Source organism: Malaclemys terrapin, chromosome 2 (genome assembly GCF_027887155.1).
Source record: "Malaclemys terrapin pileata isolate rMalTer1 chromosome 2, rMalTer1.hap1, whole genome shotgun sequence".
Classification (NCBI taxonomy): domain Eukaryota; kingdom Metazoa; phylum Chordata; order Testudines; family Emydidae; genus Malaclemys; species Malaclemys terrapin.
Window position 1 is genome coordinate 210,321,361 of NC_071506.1, and position 21,425 is coordinate 210,342,785.

The 21,425-nt window shown below is 44.5% G+C and overlaps 1 protein-coding gene across 2 annotated transcripts in view; it reads right to left on the reverse strand.

The window, feature by feature from the left end:
* The window catches only part of LOC128832395 (collagen alpha-6(VI) chain-like), a 125,020-nt gene that overhangs the window by 87,710 nt on the left and 15,885 nt on the right, over positions 1 to 21,425 (reverse strand). For both annotated transcript variants that reach the window (XM_054019735.1, XM_054019736.1), the window contains exons 2-10: positions 18,925 to 19,004; positions 16,830 to 17,435; positions 15,824 to 16,411; positions 13,023 to 13,628; positions 9,164 to 9,787; positions 7,300 to 7,851; positions 5,765 to 6,322; positions 4,726 to 5,310; positions 478 to 1,053 (exon numbers count right to left, since the gene is read on the reverse strand). In XM_054019735.1, the coding sequence (XP_053875710.1) occupies positions 478 to 1,053; positions 4,726 to 5,310; positions 5,765 to 6,322; positions 7,300 to 7,851; positions 9,164 to 9,787; positions 13,023 to 13,628; positions 15,824 to 16,411; positions 16,830 to 17,435; positions 18,925 to 18,991 (4,762 nt within the window). In that variant the 5' untranslated portion in view covers positions 18,992 to 19,004. The remainder of the gene's footprint in view (positions 1 to 477; positions 1,054 to 4,725; positions 5,311 to 5,764; positions 6,323 to 7,299; positions 7,852 to 9,163; positions 9,788 to 13,022; positions 13,629 to 15,823; positions 16,412 to 16,829; positions 17,436 to 18,924; positions 19,005 to 21,425) is intronic.

Here is a 21,425-nt window from a genome sequence, read left to right on the forward strand (position 1 = left end):
GAAAGCCAGGGCTGAGCTGGGAGCGTGAAAGCATGGGCTCTATTTCATTTCAAAAGTTTTCTAAGTGAAACGTTTCAATCATTCCTAAAGAATTTTTGTTTCAGATTTTCCCTTCCACAGGAAGTTTCTAAAACTGTTGCTTTTCATTCCAAAATGGAATGATTATTATGATTTTTTTTTTTTTTAAAGAATTTCCCATGGAACGGAATTTCCAACTTTCACCCAGCTCTGCTACCGACTCTTGCATGAAAATAGGAGCTTTGTGTTTTTTATGAGTTAGTCTGCACCCGCTGCTTATGTCCTGCTGAAGTTCTAGGGCCAGATTTAGTAGCTGTGCCTGCTTTATGTCACTCCAAAACATGCTAAATTATCTGTGATCTACAGAAATGTGATTTCTTTCCTTTGACTAATCACAAAAGTGTGATACACAGAGAATCTGTAGATAAATATACTCAATAAAAGATTTCTGTGACTTACCCTGGCTAGGACGATCTTCCAATTCACAGATTTCAGTGACAATCTTTCTCTCTATGGTTTTCAGCACTTCAAAATTCTCCAGCACATACACCCTGCGTGCATCACCGGCGATTCGAAGAAGCTCAAATGAGTTTGGAATCCCTAGGCCAATTGCAAAGATGTGTATCCCATCATTCCTCAGAGCAATAGCTGCCTCATCCACCATGTCATTAGACTGCCCACTAGTAATCACTACGAGGCTCTGCAAAACTCCTTGTTTTTTCCGGCCACCCTTGGCAGTCTCAAAAAAGCTCTTGACAAACCTCAGACCTTTGCCAGTAAAGGTGGAGGTCTTTAACTGGACAATGCTGTCAATCTGTTCCTTTATGGCTGTGTCAGAGTGGAATTCATTGAGATATATTTCCTTCTGGGGATCTTTGCTGTATTGGACCACGCCAACTTGGACTTTGTCCTGAGCGATAATAAAACTGTCCACGATTTCCTTCATGAATGTTTTCATGGCAGAAAAGTTACGTGCAGATATGCTTAATGACCCATCAATCAAGAATAGAAGATCTGCCTGTTGGTTGCCACAAGCTGCAGGGGGGGAAAAAATTTACTTAGCTATGCAAATCTGGGAATGCTCATCCATTTCACCTTTCCAATACCCTGCTCTCTTTGGGTGAAATTTCCCTCTGGGTAGAGATGCCAGCACAAGGTCAATCCACCACATAAGTTCCACTTAAACCCTTAGGTCCTCTGTGCAGAAAGAAACTTCACCATGTATCAAGTAGCAAATGCTGGGAGAAACTAGCTCCTGGACACTTTATATACCATAACTTTGACTTCTTGCAGAGAGGAGGTGAGACTAGGCTATGCAGAACTTGTGTCTGAAGTCAGGCTGTCAGTGGAATAAGGTTAATCTTTAATTCTCACTGAATGACAAGTGTTGGACAGTCAGCAGGTGTGATCAAGTAAAACACCATCCCTTTCTTGCCACAATTTGAAGCGTCATAATAAGAAAAAATGCTTGCATTCTAGAAGAAAAATGCTGAGCTTCCTGACTTGCCTTGAATGGCATGGGAACCAGAAGGTCTGTTGGGTTACTGGAAGGTTGGGCAGTTTCTTGTTTGTGAACAAGTTTGTGCTGCAGGAGCTATCTCAGGTGCATGACATTTATTACAGGCAGCTTCTAGTCGGTGAGCTTGGTATTTCAAAATGAAAGTTTACATCAGAATTGTACAATGCTTGTATACTTCAGTGAACAGCCAATGGGAGCTGCAGGGGTGGCACCTGCGGACGGGGCAGCGCACAGAGCCGCCTGGCCATGCCTCCATGTAGGAGCCGGAGGGGGGGGGACATGCCGTTGCTTCTGGGAGCTGCTTGAGGTAAGCGCCGCCCAGAGCCTGCACCCCTGACTCCTTCCCATGCCCCAACCCCCTGCCCCAGCCCTGATCCTCCTCCTGCCCTCCAAACTCCTCGGTCCCAGCCCAGAGCACCCTCCTGCACCCCCAACCCCTCATCCCCAGCCCCACCCCAGAGCCCTTACCCCCAGCCAAAGCCCTTACCCCCCGGCACCCCAACCCCCAATTTTGTGAACATTCATGGCCCACCGTACAATTTCCATACCCAGATGTGGCCCTCAGGCCAAAAAGTTTGCCCACCCCTGTGCTAGGAGAAGAGTGTGTAGAACAGTGGTGGGCAACCTGCAGCCCATCAGGGTAATCCACTGGCAGGCTGCCAGACAGGTTGTTTACATTTGCATGGCTGCCCGCAGCTCCCAGTGGCCATGATTTGCCGTTACCGGCCAATGGGAGCTGTGGGAAGCAGCAGCCAGCATGTCCCTGCAGCCCGCGCCACTTCCTGCAGCTCCCATTGGCTGGGAACAGAGAACCGCAGCCACTGGGAGCTGTGGGCAGCCGTGCAAATGTAAACAAACTATCTGGTGGCCCGCCAGCAGACTACCCTGACGGGCTGCGTGTGGCCCATGGGACGTAGGTTGCCCACCACTGGTGTAGAGAGTCTTTTTTCAAGAAATGTTTAAGGTGAATTGAGAAGTAGGATATCCAAATAATGTGGGTATTTTCCCCATGTCCCAGAAGCACTTTGGAAAGGGAGGACATTCTAGTGCTGGGAAAATCACCCATTTTGCAAACCTAGGTCCGCACTCTCAGTGCATAAAAAGGCCCATTTAATTTTTCAGCAGACAGAACATTTGTGCATATATTTACCACAACTACAGACACTGTTACCACAAATGTGCACACAAATGGGTCTTTAGACACTTAAATACCCGTTTGCAGTTGTCCTGCTAAATATAAGTGTGTTATTGTGGTAAATTTCTACAAGCACAAGCGAGCCTCTACATGCTGAAAATTTGCTTCTCGTAGCTTAATTCTCACATAGTCGGAGACGAAAGTAAGCCGGTCCAGTCCGGTATGGCACACCAGTAAGAGCCGGTACACAGCTGAACGTACCAGCAGAGCTGCTGATGAGGGGGGCCAAAAGAGCCAGCTTCCCCGGGGCCCAGCAATTTAAAAGGGCCTTGGCTCCCAGCAGTAACTGGAGCCCCCGGCCCTTTAAATCGCCGCCAGAGCTCCAGGGCTCCCAGCCGCCACTGCTGCTACCCCAGGGCTCCGGCGGTGATTTAAAGGGCCCAGGGCTCCCAGCCGCCCCTGCAACCACGCCAGCAGGTGGAGCCCCGGGCCCTTTAAATCACCACCGGAGCCGTGGGGTAGCAGTAGCAGCGGCTGGGAGCCCCAAGCCCTTTAAATCACTGCCGGAGCCCTGGAGTAGTGGTAGCAGGCGGGAGCCCTGGGGCTCCAGCAGCAATTTAAAGGGCCCAGGGCTCTGGCTGCTGGCGTGGTAGCGGTAGCCGGGAGCCTCAGGCCCTTTAAATCACTGCCAGAACCCCAGGGTAGCACTACTGGTGGCCGGAAGCCCTGGGCCCTTTAAATCACGGCCAGAGCCCTGGGGTAGCGGTAGCAGCAGTCAGGAGTCCCGGGGCTCCAGCAGTGATTTAAAGGGCCTGGGGCTCTGGCCCTTTAAATTACTGCTGGAGCCCCGGGGTAGCACTAGCGGGGGCAGCAGCCGGGAGCCCCGGACCCTTTAAATCGCCGCCAGAGCCACGGGCGGCGCAGGCCAGGCAGCGCTGAAGGACTGGCTGAGGGAGTATGGCTCCAGCCCCACCGCTTCTGGGGGTCCAAAGCCGCCCCCTCGCCTTGCTCAGGACCCGGGCCGCTCTGCATACCGGTAAGTCCCTTAAGTTACTTTCACCCCTCCACATAGTGTAAATTTGTCCATTCATAGGAACATAGAAATTAACATAATGGTTCAGACCAAGGGACCAGATTCAAGGAAGCCTTATATAGGACAATTATGGAGTAAGGTGCCTGTAAGGTAAGTTTAAGCTAGCCCAAGCAATTGGTACATACCTTATCTCTGGAAGTAAAAGGGTTTTTATGCTTTATACATTTTTATTGGCTGAGTGAAGTGAGGCCCTTTACCTCACTTTCATGGCATATCTCTGCCCGTCTGTAACCAATAAATAAGACATAATGCAGGGAGAGGATATGGGGGTGCACATAGAGCCCCTGGCATGGGGAGGAAGAAAGGGAGACCCTGGCATAGGGCGAAGGGGGAACAGGCGGCACACAGAACCCTGGGGTGGGAGGGAAATGGGGGAGGGAATGGAGTGAAAATGGAGGGAAAAGGGATATGGGGAAGGACATAGAGCCTCTGGCATGGGAAGGAGAAAGGGGGCCCTGGCATGGGGTAAAGGGAGAATGGAGGGACACACGGAATCCCTGGCATGGGGAGAAGGACATGGGGGGTCCTGGTATAGAAAGAAGGGGGATGGAGAGCACACAGAACTGCTGGCAGGAGGAGGAGGAGGAGGAAAGGGGGGGATGCTGGTATGAGAGAAAAGGGAAACAAAAGCCCTGATCCAGCAAAAGCACTTGAAGCACACGAATGCTCCCATAAACGTCAATGGGATTAATCATGTGCTTAAAGTAAAGAACGTGCTTTGCTGGAAAAGTGCATAAGAAAATGATGGTGAAGGGATCTGATTTTGACATGTGTTGCTTTCCATACTGGAAATTGTCTCTACGCTATTTCCAACCACCCCTTAACCTTGTCTCAATAGAACATTTTAAAAATGGATATTGCCTGTGACTGACATTGCCTGTGACAACCTAGATAATCTGGATAAATGGCAGAAAACATATAAGAAAAAAACCAACTGCTCAATTTAAAGGTCTCACTTACCTGGCTTTGCCTCATCACATACTGTATGAGTGAGGTTTTTGTGTAAGCTTTCCAGTTCATTATAGCTCTGCACAAAGAACAATCTCTCTCGCTCTCCCACAATTTCTTCAAGCTCTGTTCTACTGGCTTCATCCACTCCAACAGCAAAGACATTGATACCATCTTGCTTCAAAGATTTTGCTGCTGCTGGAAGGTTGGGTCTATCTGAGGGTGAAGTTGGCTGATCAGTAATAAGCACAAGAATCCGGGTGACACTAAGAGATGATGTACGACCACCATAAGCCATACCAAATCTCTCCCTGGCAAAGTTCAAAGCCCTTGCTGTGAAGGTTAGCCCCAGCATAGGTCTCAAGTTAGAGATTGCTTCTCTGACCTGCGATTTAGCTGAGTATGTATTCAGTGAGAAATGATCCTGAGGATTAGTGCTATAGACTACAGCCCCAAACTGAACATTGTCTTTTCCAACCACTGAGTTATTCACCACAGCCTCCATGATCCTCTGAATGCCCTGGAACTGCAAGTCTGTGATGCTTCTTGATCCATGCACCACAAATATGATGTCTGCAACTTCAGTCCTTTTGCATGCTGTTGTTAACAAAACAAAGGAAACAAAGCTGTAATGTTATGATCAGGTCTCTCTCCTCCTTGCTCCCTCCCAAGTAGTTCTTTCGATCCAACTGCTAACTGAAACCAGAAAGTGCAGGGACATTCCGAAAAGCAAGATACAAAGAAAAACAAAAAAGGAGGGCTGTGGGCATTTCTTTTTGTCCAAAAGAAAAATATACACCTGCCTGAAAGGAAATAAAATACGGCTCCTGAGGAAAAGCATCAGACTCTGGTCTGTAAAGAGAGTGATCTTATTTTCTGCTATTGCATTTCACTTTACTATCGTTGCTTAATATCACAATGGAAGAAAAGCTGAAGATCTCTACTAGAAATATGTGGGTGGGGAGGAATCAAACCTTATAAAGGATTAACAGTAAACACAACAAAATAAAGAAGACTTAGAAAGACCCAACAGGTTATTACTATCACTTACAATCCTCCGGGTTGCAAATTTCAAAGAGAATCTCCTTTTCCAGAAAGGTAAGGGAATCAAAGTTATCCTCGAAGAACACTTTGTCTTGACTGCCGGCAATGTCCACAAGTTGGGAGTTGTTTGCGTGGAGAACACCAATGGCATAGATGGTGATACCTTTGTTCCTAATGGTCTCAGCAGGCTCTCTCACAATATCTTGGGCCTCCCCATCTGTGATCACTATGAGATACTGTTTTACTCTGGGTCGCCCTCCTTTGGGTTCATCAAAGTAAGAGGAGGCAAAAGTTAGGGCTTTCCCAGTCATCGTTCCGGATTTAATCTGCCTGATCCCTGAAATGGCTCTCCTTAGGTCAGCCTTGCTGCCGTATCGGTTGAGCTGGAACTCCTCTTGGGGCTCTGAACTGAACTGCAACAACCCAATCTGAACTTTATCAGCCCCAATATCAGACCTGTTCACAATCAGCTGCATGAAATCCTTCATCTTCTGAAAATCAACAGGGCGGATACTCTCAGAGCTGTCGACCAGCAAAATAATGTCGGCTTTCATATTCTTACAGGCTGGGAAAGAAAAGAAAAGAGAGAAGACAAAATTCTGAATCTCCTCCTGAATGTATTTGCCAACTACTCAGACTGAAAACTACACAGAAAGTCGTGTCTTCCGAAGCAGACCTCAAGGCAAATAAAAGGCTGCTGTTTACTAACAGCTAACAGTTACTGTTAAAGTCTAAATAGTAAGGATTTATGTTCTGGTGCTGAAGATACTGAGTTTGATCTCCACTGATGACCAGGGCATGTATAAATATGCAACCACATCTTGTTACACAATCTTCTTCCCCCATCTTAGAATGCGGCACTGTACAGTTTATACATTGCCCTTGATCCACAGCCACTCTGGATAAGGTCAGTAATGTGGTCCTAAAATGAGTACTTCATTTTTTTGACAAACTCATCTGCTCATGCTCAGATCCAAAATCAGAGCCTTAATCTATCTCCTTTAGAAGAGCAATGCACTACAGTCACACGTTGTTCTGGACTGTACCAACAGTGCTGAAAATGTGCATATGTTTAGGATCTCAAATAGCCTAGCATTAGATTATAGGCAATTCAGAGCAGGGAGCTGCTCTTTGTTCTGTATTTGTGCAGTATCTTGGGGTAGGAACCTTCAGGTGCTACCATACCATAAATAGTATATATATATATACACATACATAAGGCCATCTTTAAGAATTTCAGCCTCTGGTGTCAGACTTCATTTTTTTTTGTGAGATATTCAGTCAACGAAATTATACCCTCCCTGTGTCAGGAGGAGAAGGATAGCCTGGATTTCATCTGGCAAAGCGTGTTGCTTCTTCTGTGACAATTTACACAAAAGAATGAAGTTGTTTATTCCTGTTTATTTAGCAAAGCTATCTTCAATGTGCACCACATCTGTGCTGGGCTAATGCAAATAGTAAATACTACTACTAATTATAATGCGCACATCCAGGTGCTCTCTACTGTCTAAGCGATTGGAGTGATTTAGGAAAACCTCTTACCGTCTGGGGAGCAGATATCCTGCACAATATCATGTTTGATGAGCTTTAAGGAATCAAAGTCGTTCACAAAAAACATTCGATCTTCTGTTCCTGCGATGTCTTTCAGTTCCTTTTCAACGGCATTCTTGACGCCAATGGCATATATAACAATCCCTTCTTGTCTCAGCTCTTCTGCAGCCTTTGTCACCTGATCCTGGGATTCGCCATCTGTAATGACTATCAGCAACTTAGGAACACTGTCCCTGGCGGCCTTTGCAAAAAGACTTTTCATATACCTTAAAGCATCTCCAGTATTGGTGCCACCTCCTAACTGCTGAATATTACGGACTGCTTCCTTTAACTGCTTCACGCTGTTGTACTGGCTAATCGTGAATTCTGTTTGAGGAGTACTTTCGTACTGAACCACGCCAAAGCGAACTCCATTGGCACTGACCTGGAACGTGCTGATCATCTCATTCATGAATACTTTCATGTCCTGGAAATCATTTGGGTATATACTGCCAGACCCATCAATCAGGAAATAAATATCAGCTTCCTCTGTGTTCACACAACCTAATTGAGAGGAAACAAAGGGAAAGGTGAAATATCTTTCAATTACTGCAGTGCTACAGTATGGTTTAATAGCAATCACAAAAAAAATGCTGGCTATAATATTTAGTGTTGGAAAAATTACTACATTTTCTAAGCCCAAGGCAGACAAAAATCATAGGAATTAGGATAACATATGGGGCCAAATTTTGCCCCAATTTACATCCTGTGCACACACATATAACTTAATCCAAGCACTTGGCATGTGGCCATAAGATGTTTACAAGCATTGCAGGACTTGCAATGCCAAAGTTCTCCAACATGAGCAAGGCTATTGACAACCTATTGTCTGCATCAGTGTGCACACACAGCCATATGTAATATATATGTGTGCATTTGTGTGTGTACAGGAGGAGGCACAACCAATTTTGTTTAGCTTAAAATGTGGCTGCTAACACTATAGCAGAGCACTCTTTCAATGGGATTGTGCCGGCTGTAAATCAATGCAGTACTTGTCCCGTACAGTTGAATTCTTTCTGAGCCACCACTAAGGCCCATTGCTGGGATCAAGGGGATACTGATTATACTCCGAGGATGATGGTGATGGTTTGTCACCCCAAAGGAGGCTTGGCCAAACCTGAGGGCTGACCTAAATTGTGCCCCCTCCTACCACAGCCCCTATGGGTGTTGCAGTGGCATGGAATAGGTAGGGGGGAGGGACAGCCTAGCCACACCTGCTCCTAACCCAATATGCCCCCAGTGTCATGGTCTCCTGCAGAGCTGGCTCTGTGCCTGGCAGAGAGGTCCCTGCATTGGTGGTATTCACTGGTAGTGAGCCTTAAACCTACCCTACAGCATCTTTGCATCAGCAGCATCACCATGCCTGTATATTTATCACTGCTGATGAATGGAGGGCAACAGTGCATGTCCCCTGGCTATGACTTCCAAGGCAGGGGACTCTGGATAAATAGGGTCTTCCAGGGGGTCAAAGGCAAAGGGGGATGATACCAGAGGGCAGATGAACTCAGCCCTCCTTCTGTGTGTAGGTAGGGAGAAGATCCATGGAAGGTTCCTGAGTGGGAGAGAATCCCCTCCTCACCCCAAGCTGTACATTCTGATACCATCACAAGTCCCATTTTTCAGTGATAATGTATAAAGAATATGACTGAATTCATGGCCCTGGATATTTTGTCTGGCAAAGATAGAGGGCCACAGTCTGCTCTCAGTTACACTGATGCAAATTCAGAGTATAGCCTTGAAAGCCAATAGACATAGTGAGTTTCCACAAATGAACCTGAGCAAGATTTTGGGCCAGATTTTCATATTTCTCTCTTACCTTCTTTCAGAGTCCGTGATCGCACTGGGACTACAAAGGTTTGTGACACAATCTCACTGCAAAGCCGTTTCTTTATTTTCCATTCAATATTTGACAGCTGCAGAAAAGATTCCAAGTTGGTGACGTGTTTCCTTGAAGGGTAAGATGCAATTTTATCCAGCTGGCTACTCTCTGAGATTTTCTTGGTGCCTACAGCATAAACAGCAACTCCATGATGTCTCAGTTTAGAAGCAGGCTCAACAAAGTCATCGAAAGACTGGCCATCAGTGATAACCACAGCTAACTGCTGCACTCCTTGATTTTTCCTGCTGCCTGCCTCTTGAGTAAAAACCTTCTTCCTGAGGAAATCTATGGCAGCACCCGTGTATGTTCTCCCACCTCGATATGGCAATTTTTTCAGGTAGTTCAAGATATCTGATTTGTCCTCAAATGTATCCAGGGTGAACTCTAGCCTCGGTTCATCACTGTACAACACCAAGCCAACTCTGATATTATTTGGGCCAATATCCAGAGCATTGACTATTTTGAGCAGAAAGGTCCTGGTCAGCTGGAAGTTTCTTATCCCAATTCTGCTGGATTCATCCACAAGAAATACAATGTCTGCTACAGATGCACTGGAACATACTAAAAGCAAACCAACCAAAGGAAAAGGAAGATAACAAGGTTACTGTAGGTTAGACTGCAGGATCATTGAAGGATACAATTGGGATAGTTTATTAAAAGAAGGATATTAAACTCCCTTTTGTCCAAATTTTGGGGAAGTTTGCAGATTGAGTCTCTCTCTCTCGCAGCCAAACCAAAACACCTAATCAAACTACCACAGGACTTTAGGGAAGTTCTTCTGATCATGCATAAAAATACAGCTATATGAATTAAACTTATTTCTGGTTGATCTATTATTACTTCTGTCAGTGGAAAAAGTCATCTATCAAGCAGTCTCTCAGTCTGGTATAAATTCAGCTTCATGTAACAATACCTGCATCAGATGTCTTTTCACTGATATGAATTACTTGGTGAGAGCCAAATCCCAGAAAGCAGTTTGTTCTTACAGTTGTAGAAGAAAGCAGAGATTAACATTGATAGCCCCTTTCAGTACACAAGTACTATTTTTCAACTTTAATATGTAAATTTAAAATAGACAACTTAAAACATGAACTTTTTTTTTAAAAAAGGCAGCCCTTCCCCTTCCTCAAATAAGATACTGAAAAGTCACTGTTGACTTAGCTTATTTTTAATATGGATAAGGACTCTGCCTTGATCTGATTTGTTCTGTGATCTCAAATGGGCGCTTCAAACAAACATTTTGTATTTGTACACAGTCACACAAGATAATGTAAAGGCAAAGAATAATTTGCCAAAATCCATGATTTGGATTGTGCACTTCTTACCATGATTCAAGCAGGAGAAGGAACAGTGTTGCTGCAGAGTACTACTGTCCTCTCCTGACCCTGTGGAAATTCCCAGGGAAATTAATACAGCCCCGGGTGTGATCAGTTTTTCTTTTTCTCTCTCCACCAAACCTTTATCTCTTGGTCCCAGAGGCAGCCACTGCTAGGTTAAGGCCTTGGGAACATGGCTTCTGTAGTGCTTTGCTGATGAATCCCTGGGAATTTGATGGGTATGAGAACAGGCCTTGTGGCTGATTCAACAGGGATGTAGAAACTAACTATGCTGCTGAATAGGTGTGTGTATGGTTGAGATTTCCTTTCCCTAGAGCTGTCTCTGGTAGGTTTTACCATGGGAGGGGATGATTCTGAACCAAGTTACAGAGCCAGAGTTGCTAATTCCTGAACTCTTCATTTAAAGCAGGGGTGGGCAAACTTTTTGGCCTGCGGGCCCCATCGGGGAATAGAAAATGTATGGCGGGCCATGAATGCTCACAAAATTAGGGTTGGGGGTGCGGGCTCTGGGGGTGAGCTTGGGGTGTAGGAGAGTGCTCTGGGCTGGGATGAGGTGTTTGGAGAGCAGGAGGGGGATCAGAGTTGGGGCAGGGGGTTGGGTGTGGGGAGAAGCTCAGGGTGCAGGCTCTGAGCGGCGCTTGCCACTGCTTCTGGGAGCCACTTGAGGTATGTTCCTTCTCTGGCTTCTACGCGGAGGTGCAACCAGGTGGCTCTGCATGCTGCCCCATCCACACGCACCGCCCCTGCAGTTCCCATTGGAGTGTATAGGAGCGGGGCCGTGCCACGTGGAATGGCCCCCGGCTGGAGAGGAACCATGCCGCGGCTTCCAGGAGCTGTGTTTTGCGGCCCCTGACTCAGCACCCCAGCTGGAGCGCCAGAGCAGGGCAAGCCCCAGACCTCGCTCCCCAATGGGAGCTTGCGGGGCTGCCAAAAACGGGCCATAGTTTGCCTACCCCCTGATTTAAAGCTTAACTAATTCTGTTGCCTGACTTCAGGTGACCTTAGCTTGAGCTAGTACTGTATTTCATTTTCTTCTACATACCCTCAGAATTGATGGTCTAAAACTATGCATAATCCTCCTGTTTGGAAGGAAAAGCATGTGAAATTTAAGACTAATAAACCCTGAATTTATAATGATGAAAAATCAAAGTCAATAATGGCAGGTACTAGTTAAATGAGCACCATACAACTTTCTTGTCCATACAGATAGTTATTCCTGACATCTGGTATTCTTGCTATTCAAATCCCTGTTTTATTTTGTGGCGAAATGAAGAATTACACTAAATGGACTCAGATTATGTGACTATTTTATGAAGTGCACAAATGAAAAATCTGATCTAAATTTTGTCATGTGTAACCAAAAACTGGATGTTGGTCCTTGTCAGTCTAAATCCTAGTCAGTTAACTCTTTAACATCTAGGTGTTTTTTTCTCCATAATCTAACTAAAAACCTGCAGATATGTAAATATTCTGTTCTACAAAAATAACTTTATTTCCTTTTTGCCTTGCATATCATGTTTCCAAATGTTACATTTGGACATACAGATGTCTGCAAAAAGACAGTAGCAAATACCATGATGACTGATACTGTCCATATGAGACAGTTGGTACATTACTGGCTATAACTTGCTGGTGTATCAACATCAGGAGCAGCAGTGGTTCTCAAACTGTTTTACTGGTGACCCCTTTCACATAACAAGCCTCTGAGTCCAACCCTCCCCTTATAAATTAAAAACACTTTTTTTATATATATTTAACACCATTATAAATGCTGGATGCAAAGTGGGGTTTGGGGTGCAGGCTGACAGCTGGCTACCCCCATATAATAACCTCACAGCCCCGTGAGGAGTCCTGACCCCCAGTTTGAGAACCCCTGGGCGGGAGGGATAGCTCAGTGGTTTGAGCATTGGCCTGCTAAACCCAGGGTTGTGAGTTCAATCCTTGACGGGGGGCCATTTAGGGATCTGGGGCAAAAATCTGTCTGGGGATTGGTCCTGCTTTGAGCAGGGGATTGGACTAGATGACCTCCTGAGGTCCCTTCCAACCCTGATACTCTGATTCTGATTCTTTGGATCTGAATCTGGAGCCTCTTGCTATGGACAATCTCTAGGAAAAAAGTGAACAGAAAAACACTGGGCAAAATCCTCCTCTTATTCACAAAGGGCCACCCCTCTGAAATCAATAATAGGAACTCCTGGGTGTAACTGAGAGCAGAATTAACCTGCATTGGTTATATGCAGTGTAAGTATTAGCAACTTTACGTACACAGATGCCGCATCCTTACTGCCATGTGGCTACATAGGCGGTCCAACCTTTCACAAGCACTAAATTCAGTCATCTGCATTCTGCCCCCTTCTACCTAGTCCTTTGATATTTCTCTTGTTTATGGGTGAATTATAGAGTTTCTCTACCTACAAATATATTCAAGCGGCTGTTTTCACTCTGGTGACATACTATACCTGCTGGCACTTTTGCATCTAGGGCAGAGTCATACTGTTGTTGAACTGGTGCTTCCAAAACATTAGTAATGTCCTGGTGCAGCTGACTGACGCTCTGCCCTCCATTGACTTGGTAAACCAAGGGAGAGGTGGCTATCACTTCCATTTCTTCCCGATCAGAATTTTGGACACCGACCGAGATGACTTTCACTCCGATCTTTTTCAGCTCCTCTGCAGCTTCTGCGACGTCATCCTTTGATTTGGCAGAGGTGATGACCACTGCAAACTGGGGGGTGCCTTGGCTAATTCGGCTTCCAGCCTCTTCTTTGAAAAAGACTTCGTGCAGAAACTCCAGGGCACTTCCTGTCTGCAAAGGGCCCCCCAGGAATGTGACACGCCCCTGGATGTGGTTGAGCACATCTTCCTTGATCTTATAGGTATTCAGTAAAAACTCCACACGGCCTTCCCTGCTATACTGGGCTAGGCCGACCCTGTACTTGTCAATCCCAACATCGAGCTGGTCAACAATTTGGTAGATGAAATTTTTTACTTGCTCAAAGATAGAAGACCCCATATTCACAGAAGAGTCAACGAGGAAAACAATGTCAGCATAGTGCTTTGTAAATGCTGAAGAGAAAGAAAAAGTGTGACAAATTAGTGAAAGGGGTGGCTGTCAACTTGGAATCACGTCTGGATTTGAATTGTAAACTAAACTGAAATTGTAACTACTGCACTCGTTGTTCTCTACTATTTTAAATTGAGAATTCTACAGCCTATTGCATGGATGGTGCTGAATTATGATGAAATAACATTATATGACCATTGTTCCTGCAGCTCTCTGGAATAGACAAGCATCCCACGAAGCTATCCCTGTGAAACTTCCATGGGGGGAAAAAAATCCCATTTCTGACCAAATCTCCATCTGACTATATTTATATACGTGGGGTCCTAGTCTTGCTCCCACTGAATCTTCCATTTACTTCTACAGGAGGAGTGAGCCACTGATCTTTATGCTCTAGGGCTTTCCGTTCTGTTAAATCAAAGCTTGTATACCCATATACCAAACTGCACTTCTACTTTTGTTATTGAGATATCATTTCCATTGAAGGAGTTTATCTAGCTAAGGATATGTCTATCTAAGGCTACACTTACAGCAACATGTAGCATATAGGCACAACACATGTAGCTGCACACTGACGTGAAAGGCAGGCTGCATCCACACGTGTTACTGTGGTGTGTATATACACACTGCGGTGAAAGGCCTTTTCCCACTGCCTCCTCTCTGCCAGAGCTTTTCTCCATTGCTGGAGCCTTTCATTGTGGCAGTGAAAGGCTCCAGCAGCAGGGAGGCAGTGGGACACTACACTGCTAAAAATAGCTGTGTAGACATGGGAGGCCTGCTTGGGCATGTGGAGTACATACCCTGGGGGTTCAGGCATGCAGGCGTTCTCGTCTACACTGCTATTTATACCCATGCTACCTGAGAGTGCAGTGTCTTTACTCTACATTCTGCCGTAAGCGTAGCTGTACCCAAAGGAGCTACTATCTGAGCTCCTTGTAATCTTTAATGCATTTATCCTCATAAGACTCCTGTGAGGTAGGGAAATGCTAATACCCCATTGTAAATACAGGGAACTGAGGCAGAGAGAGATTAAGTGACTTGCCCACGGTCACACAGGCAGTCTGTGGCTGAGTGGGGAATAAAACCACTGTCTGAGTCCCAGGGTAGTATCCTTGCAACTGGATCACCTTTCCTCTCAGATATTTTTTGAGAGAAAAAAATCCCTACCGAAATGTGATTTTCCTTGGGAAACGTCAAATGGACACAAAAGTTTTCATTTAATATCACAATGCTATTTCAAACTAAAAATTGTTTCATTTTAAACTGAAAAAATGTTTTTTGTTATTTTCAAATTTGGGGAGAAATCCCCTCATTTTTACTTTCCCTCCTTTTCCCCCATTGGAAAAAGGAAGGGGAATTGAGAAAGTAGAGAAAAAATGCTTTTCATACATTTGACTGTTTAATCAACACAATTCAATGCTGTGAAAATATAGTTACTACCCCCCCCCCCCCACACACACACACACACTTTGTTTTCCAAATTCTTGAAAAGGGTTCAAAAGAGTTGGAAAGTGGAGAAAAGCCAATCTCAAAATGAAAAATGTTGGGAAAATAACAAGTGTTCATCGAAAACTACATTGATTTTATTTAAAGAAAAAACTTCATCAGAAAATTCTCGACCAGTTCTAGTCAGATGGAATTTTAGCTATTTCACCTAATCTGTGAGCCTGAGCCTGATTAGACTTAAGCCCTGACTTGGAAAAGCCCTTAAGCATGTGCTTAACTTTCAGGTATATACTTAAAACCCACTGACTTCAATGGAACTCACCTACATGCTTAAATTTAAGTACAGGCTAAAGCTCCCCTCCTCAATAGAGATGCTTTCCTGAATTGGGACCCAAATCAAGATTAACTCCATCAAAGCCAGTGGAGCTACACCAACTGGTGTAAATCAGATCAGAATCAGGATTGTTGCTTTGGTCAGGGCCGGCTCCAGGCACCAGCTTGTCAAGCAGGTGCTTGGGGCGGCCGCTCCAGAGAGGGGCGGCACGTCCAGGTATTCGGCGGCAATTCAGCGGATGGTCCCTCACTCTGCCTCAGAGCGAAGGACCTCCTGCCGAATTGGCGCCGCAGATCGCGATCGCGTTTTTTTTTTTTTTTTCCCCCGACTGCTTGGGGCGGCCAAAACCCTGGAGCCGGCCCTGGCTTTGGTGCACCAAAAGTGTCAGAAATGCCACCATTGTAAGGGCAAGTTATTTACCTTTAATCTGGCTCTCTACTGCAAAGCACATGGTTTGCAAAAGGCTTCTGGGGAGATCTTGAAGGACATCATAACTGTCAATATTAAACAGAAATTTATTTAAAGGCTTGTTGGCTATTTCCTGAAGCTCGGTTGTATTCTGGACATTGATCCCAACCACATAGACAGAGATGCCTGTGGCTTTCAATTTGTTGGCTGGTATTTTGACCTCATCGCTGGATTCCCCATTGGTGACCAGGATGACTACCTGGGGGACGTTTTCCAGAGCTCTGCTACCAGCAGACTCAGTGAAATATGTTGTCCTGACAAAATCCAGAGCTGTGCCTGTGTAACTCCCTCCACTCCTATATGGCAAATTCTGTATCTGTTCCAGAATGTCAGTTTTCAGTGAATATTGATTCAGCAAGAACACCTTGAAGGTCTCATCACTGTACTGGGCCAGTCCAACCCGGATCTGATCGCTGCTCACATTGAGGCTTGAAACCAGGGTGTAGAGGAAGTTCTTCACTTTCTGAAAGTTTTCTTGGCCAATACTTGTTGAAGAATCCACTAAAAATACGATGTCTGCCAAGGTGGCTTTTCTGCAAACTACATGGGAAAGGTGACACAAAAAATGAAAAGGCAAGTTGTTTCATTTCTTTCACAGTTGTGAGCTATCTTTATACTATAGGATAAGTTGACTTTCCCCCTACCAACCAAAACTAACTGGTTTTCAAACTGATTTTTTTATTTTTGACTCAGCAAAGTAGGTTTGTGTTTAGAGTCTACCAACCCATGGTGCTGTTTTGGATATTTTAAGCTAAACAGATACTTGTAGGAACTTGTCACAGTAAGTGTGTGTTAAAAGTTAGTTCCTCAGAGTGCCTGCATGAGATAGAGAAAGGGATAAGGAAGATGCATGAAGTTAAGACCCATGATTTGATTGCATGTCATAGTTTTAAACACTTCACCTATGAACATGGAAGAGAAAAGAGTGGGGGAGGGGAATAGGGGCTTGTGGGCATACCTTGGGAGACGTGGGCAATTTGGTTCACCTCTTCTACTGTGGTACAAAGCACCTGTAGCATATTATGAGAGATATCCTGCAGATCAGTGAAGTCTTCCACTTCATAGACGTGCTTGTCATCTGGATCACTAGCTATCTCTTGAAGCTCCACCAAACTAGCACCTTTGATGCCAATGGCATACAGTGTGACGCCTGCGTCCTTGATTTCCTTGGCTGGTTCTTGGATGTTATCCTGAGCCTGCCCATCTGTTATCACCACTGCAATCTGGGGAACGCCTTCCTCCCTTCGACTTCCAGCAGTTTCCTTGAAGTGATTCTCCAGCATGAACTGTAAGCTCTCCCCAGTTTTTGTGCCCCCTCCTTTGTAGGATAATTTCTGTATCTTCTCCAAGATGTCTTCCTTGCGGTGGTAAGTGTTCAAGAGGAACTCAGTGCGTGGAGCATCACTGTACTGAACCAGACCTATCCGGATTTTATCTTCCCCAACATCAAAGCTGCTGACCATGATGTACAAGAAGTCTTGAATGTTTTTGAAGTTCTCTTTTCCTATACTCCAGGATCCATCCACGAGGAATACAATGTCTGCAACAGAAGCTTCCCTGCAGACTGAAGAAACATAACTTTTTTCAATTATTACTGGATGCTTTATCTAATATTACAATCTCAGTTCCTGTTTGCTTCCAGGGGAAAAAATGGCTACTTAAAATAAAAATTCAGTAAAAATCCACCACTCCTGCCTGTTGAAATTCCAGCTATCAGTTCACCTGCAAACCCTACATACTGAAGCCAGTGGTCATGGATGTGCAAGTTCCTGGGATCACAAGAATGCAAAGGGATGATGCAATGTGCGTTTGCAGGTCCATTCTTATGAACAGACAGGATATTGAAATTCACACATACCTGACTTACTTATCTGGCCTGGTCACAAGAAAAGATGGTAAAGTATACACATGCATGCCTATTGATATATGCACTTAAGCATCTTCCACCACAATACCCAGTATTTGTGGTTTGGTGATGGTGTGTTGTCTTGCTGCAGTTTTAGATCAGAGGGAAAGTTACTCACATGTGTTTTATGGGCCCAATACTACAATCATTTACTACGAGGCATAGTGTTTATTAGCATGGGATTATGGGCTTGTCTACACAGCAGGGTAATGCACACAGCATGGCAGTGTGACTTCTAAAGCATTTCAAACAGTACTACGATAAAATGAACTAGACAACCTTTAGTGCCCACTAGCTGGGACCACACAGACCAATTAATGTGCAACACACCAGTGCACTTCAGAAATCACATCCCAGAGTGTGCATTATCCCAACGGGTAGACTAGCCTTTAGTCATATTGATTTAAACAGGAGTATCCATTATGTCATGCAATAAATACTTGCAGTATTAGGGCCTTGGGTTTTTAGTCATTCCAAAATGGCAGGTCACCACCTGACAAAAGGGTAAAATGGTTATGACCCCCTGAATTGTTAGACATAAGGAAGATGACCTGCATACTGAGAGATTGCCTTCCTCAATTCTTCCATCTCCCAAAGAGCTAAAGAGTTGATTACAATAGTCAAAATGTTGGAGTTCTATAACCTATCCAGCGTTGATAAGCTGGGCAGCCTTGCAATTAGCAATCAGTACTAGATCTGAACTGCATGTATTGATGGAATAATAGGCAAAGCTGGCATGAGTCTACTCCCAAATATAAATGTGCTAATTGTCAGCTCTTGCATGCTCATTTGTATTTAGTAATAAGAGTTTTCCCCTACATTTTGAAAGCACTGAATATCAATACACTTGAACTGAAAAACAAACAAAAAAAACCCCAAAAAGAAAAAGAAAAACCACTGAACTATTTGCCTTAAATTTAATTATGTGGAATTGTCTTTAATATTCTAATGCAAATGCACTCCTGGTGAAATTATGTTGCAAGAGCTGTCTGGAATTACACAAAGAATTAAATGGCACCAGGGTTTTGGTTTTTTACATATATTTGAATGGATGAGAAGCACAAGGCTCAATCCTGCTTCCATTAAGGGCAAAGGGAGCTTTGCCGATGACTTCAATGGGAACAGGAGCAGGCACATATTGTATTACCAGTTGTCTGGTCAGTGGAGCAGAAGGTGGCTGCAAAAAGAAGAAGAAGTGTTTTCTGGTTGTCCATTATGAAAGCCTCCCTAGAAAAAAAGAAAATAAAGCCATGAGAAACATACAGAACATCTGCCTGATAAAGAGCTTGTTAGTCTTTAATAAGAAAGTTTCTATAGCATCTTAATGAATTTAAGGACAGTAGCTTGTATGATGTTTCCTAGCTGCATACAGGACTGCACTATACTTCACCATGCCTTGATCTTTCAAAACGCTCCATCCACCATATGGACATTTGCATTCAGATGCAGACAGACTGATATTGGAATGAATATAGATAGTCTGATAACCTAACTAGATCAGGAACAGTCAAATCCAATGCATATAATTTGATGGGACTCATACAAATCAGTGCTGACTCAGCAAATATTCCTATTCCCAATCCTGTGGTCAGGTTTACATTTTAAATACTATGAACAGTATTTTATCATCATATTTTCCTCACTCACTATAGGGAATAAAGTATTTGATCCTGGAGTGGATGAGAGTTAGTCTACTGACTTGAATGGGAACATGATCAGAGCCAAAATGAACTGGTGCTGATGTATGCGTACACAATGAGCTTTTGTTTCTGCATGAATCAAAATCTACCTTGAGCTAGGGTTAAGATGTTCAAAGATGAATAGGGGCTTAAAATTAAGAAAAATGGGAGCTGTGTCCCTAAATCCCTCATTTGGCTTTGAAAATCTCAACCATACGGATGTAAAATATTCAGATGTTACTTTGGTTAAAACGGACATCAATGAATAAAACAATAATGAATTTAGAAATGGAGCATGCCAATAGAGATAAGACCAATAGTAACACAAACTGACATTACTGAATCTATGAGCAAATGCCACAAGTATGCTTCTCCCAATTCAATGTTCAATTCCCACCTCCTTTCCACCTAGAGGCAGGGCAGCGGCGGGGGAAGGGTGTTCAGTTTTGTGTGATTAGAACATTGGCAACCCTATTTCCACCCCCTTTCCTGACCCATGAAATACACAAGTTTGAGCCATGTATTCAGCACAGGCAATGGAAATTGTTGAAATGGGCAGAGAGACGTCTTTTTTTAAAATGTTTTAGCTTGTGTAAACTATGTGACAACAACCTATTGACCAGAAAAAAAAGAAATGTTGACCCACAGCAACAGAGCCCAGGCCCATCTATTTTTGCAAGCTCAGATGGGAAGATTTCATATGTTGTTTTTGTGACATGGCTGAAGCGCCGCTTCTGCTCTTTCTGCCCAGTTCCCAGCTGCCCTCGAAACGCTGCCTGCTCTCTAATACTACCCTCAAGGTCTGGCCAGGATTGGAACTGAACTCCAGAGTACAAAGCAGAGAATGTTAGCAGATGGAAGAAAATATATTTGGTAAACATTAGGACTTAAAGGGCTGGATGGCCCCTTGTACTGACAGGAGCAGAGGGGAGCCAGGTGGGTTGGTCCTGTGCAGAGGAGGGAATGAGAAAATGAGGGGCAGCGACTATTAATTCTATGGCCTGTGTTATGTAGGAGACCCGACTAGATGGATCCAAATGTCCCTTTTCACGTTTAAATTCCACGAATATATGAGCTCTGCTTCATGATTGCCTGCTGCATCAGAGACTGTCAAAGTCCCTCCAACCTCTATGGCGTTGAGGCTCTGCTTGTCAGGAGAGAGGGGTGGGAGCCAATCGTTTCCATGGTTTGCTCTCCTCCAGATGCTGTAGGTGGTTTAACATATATTGTTCACACCCAAGTTAATGCTGCTCATTATCTCAGGCTTCCCCATGGCTTCTCAAGCACAACTCCTGGGCAAAGCAGTCGATAGCAGCACAGACTCTCCAAGAACCATGTTCAGGGAGGGGCAGAGGAATAGCTCATTACAGAGGTTAAGCTTTCCCTGCAAAATCCCGCAGATCTGCAAAGATGGGAGAGGAGTTTCCCACAGATACCTGGACACCTCAGGCTTGGATCCTTTGGCTTAAGCACTTCCACTGCCCCCAAGCCCTTCCACTTTTAGGGGAGCAGTAGAAAGAAACTCCATAAGCTGAGCAGTATGAAGCTTTCTGGACCCTCTGTCCCCCTCCCTCAGTTTTTCTTCAGAAGAATATAACATGGCCCAGATCAGTGCCTGAGATAAAAACGTATCTCTGTGCTTTACTGTCATTTTCAAATTGCTCTTTCTGAACGCTATCTCCCCTACCACTGAAACATCTTTGCTAAGACCAATTTTAAAACTTAAATACATTATCCTATGAGTTGGGGAGAAACTATATAAAGTACATAAAATGCATTGCAGAATGATCTTAATAAGACAACCAGTTCTATTGATGCTGGCGTCCCAGGGAAGCCAGCTGAGGTCACTCTATTAGGGTGAACTGCAAAGAATGGGGTAGACAATCCCCAAAGCTGGTGGATATTCCAATACTTCGGTTTACCAAGCCAGCACAAAACAGCTTCTTCACTGGTTACTCAGAAGTCAACA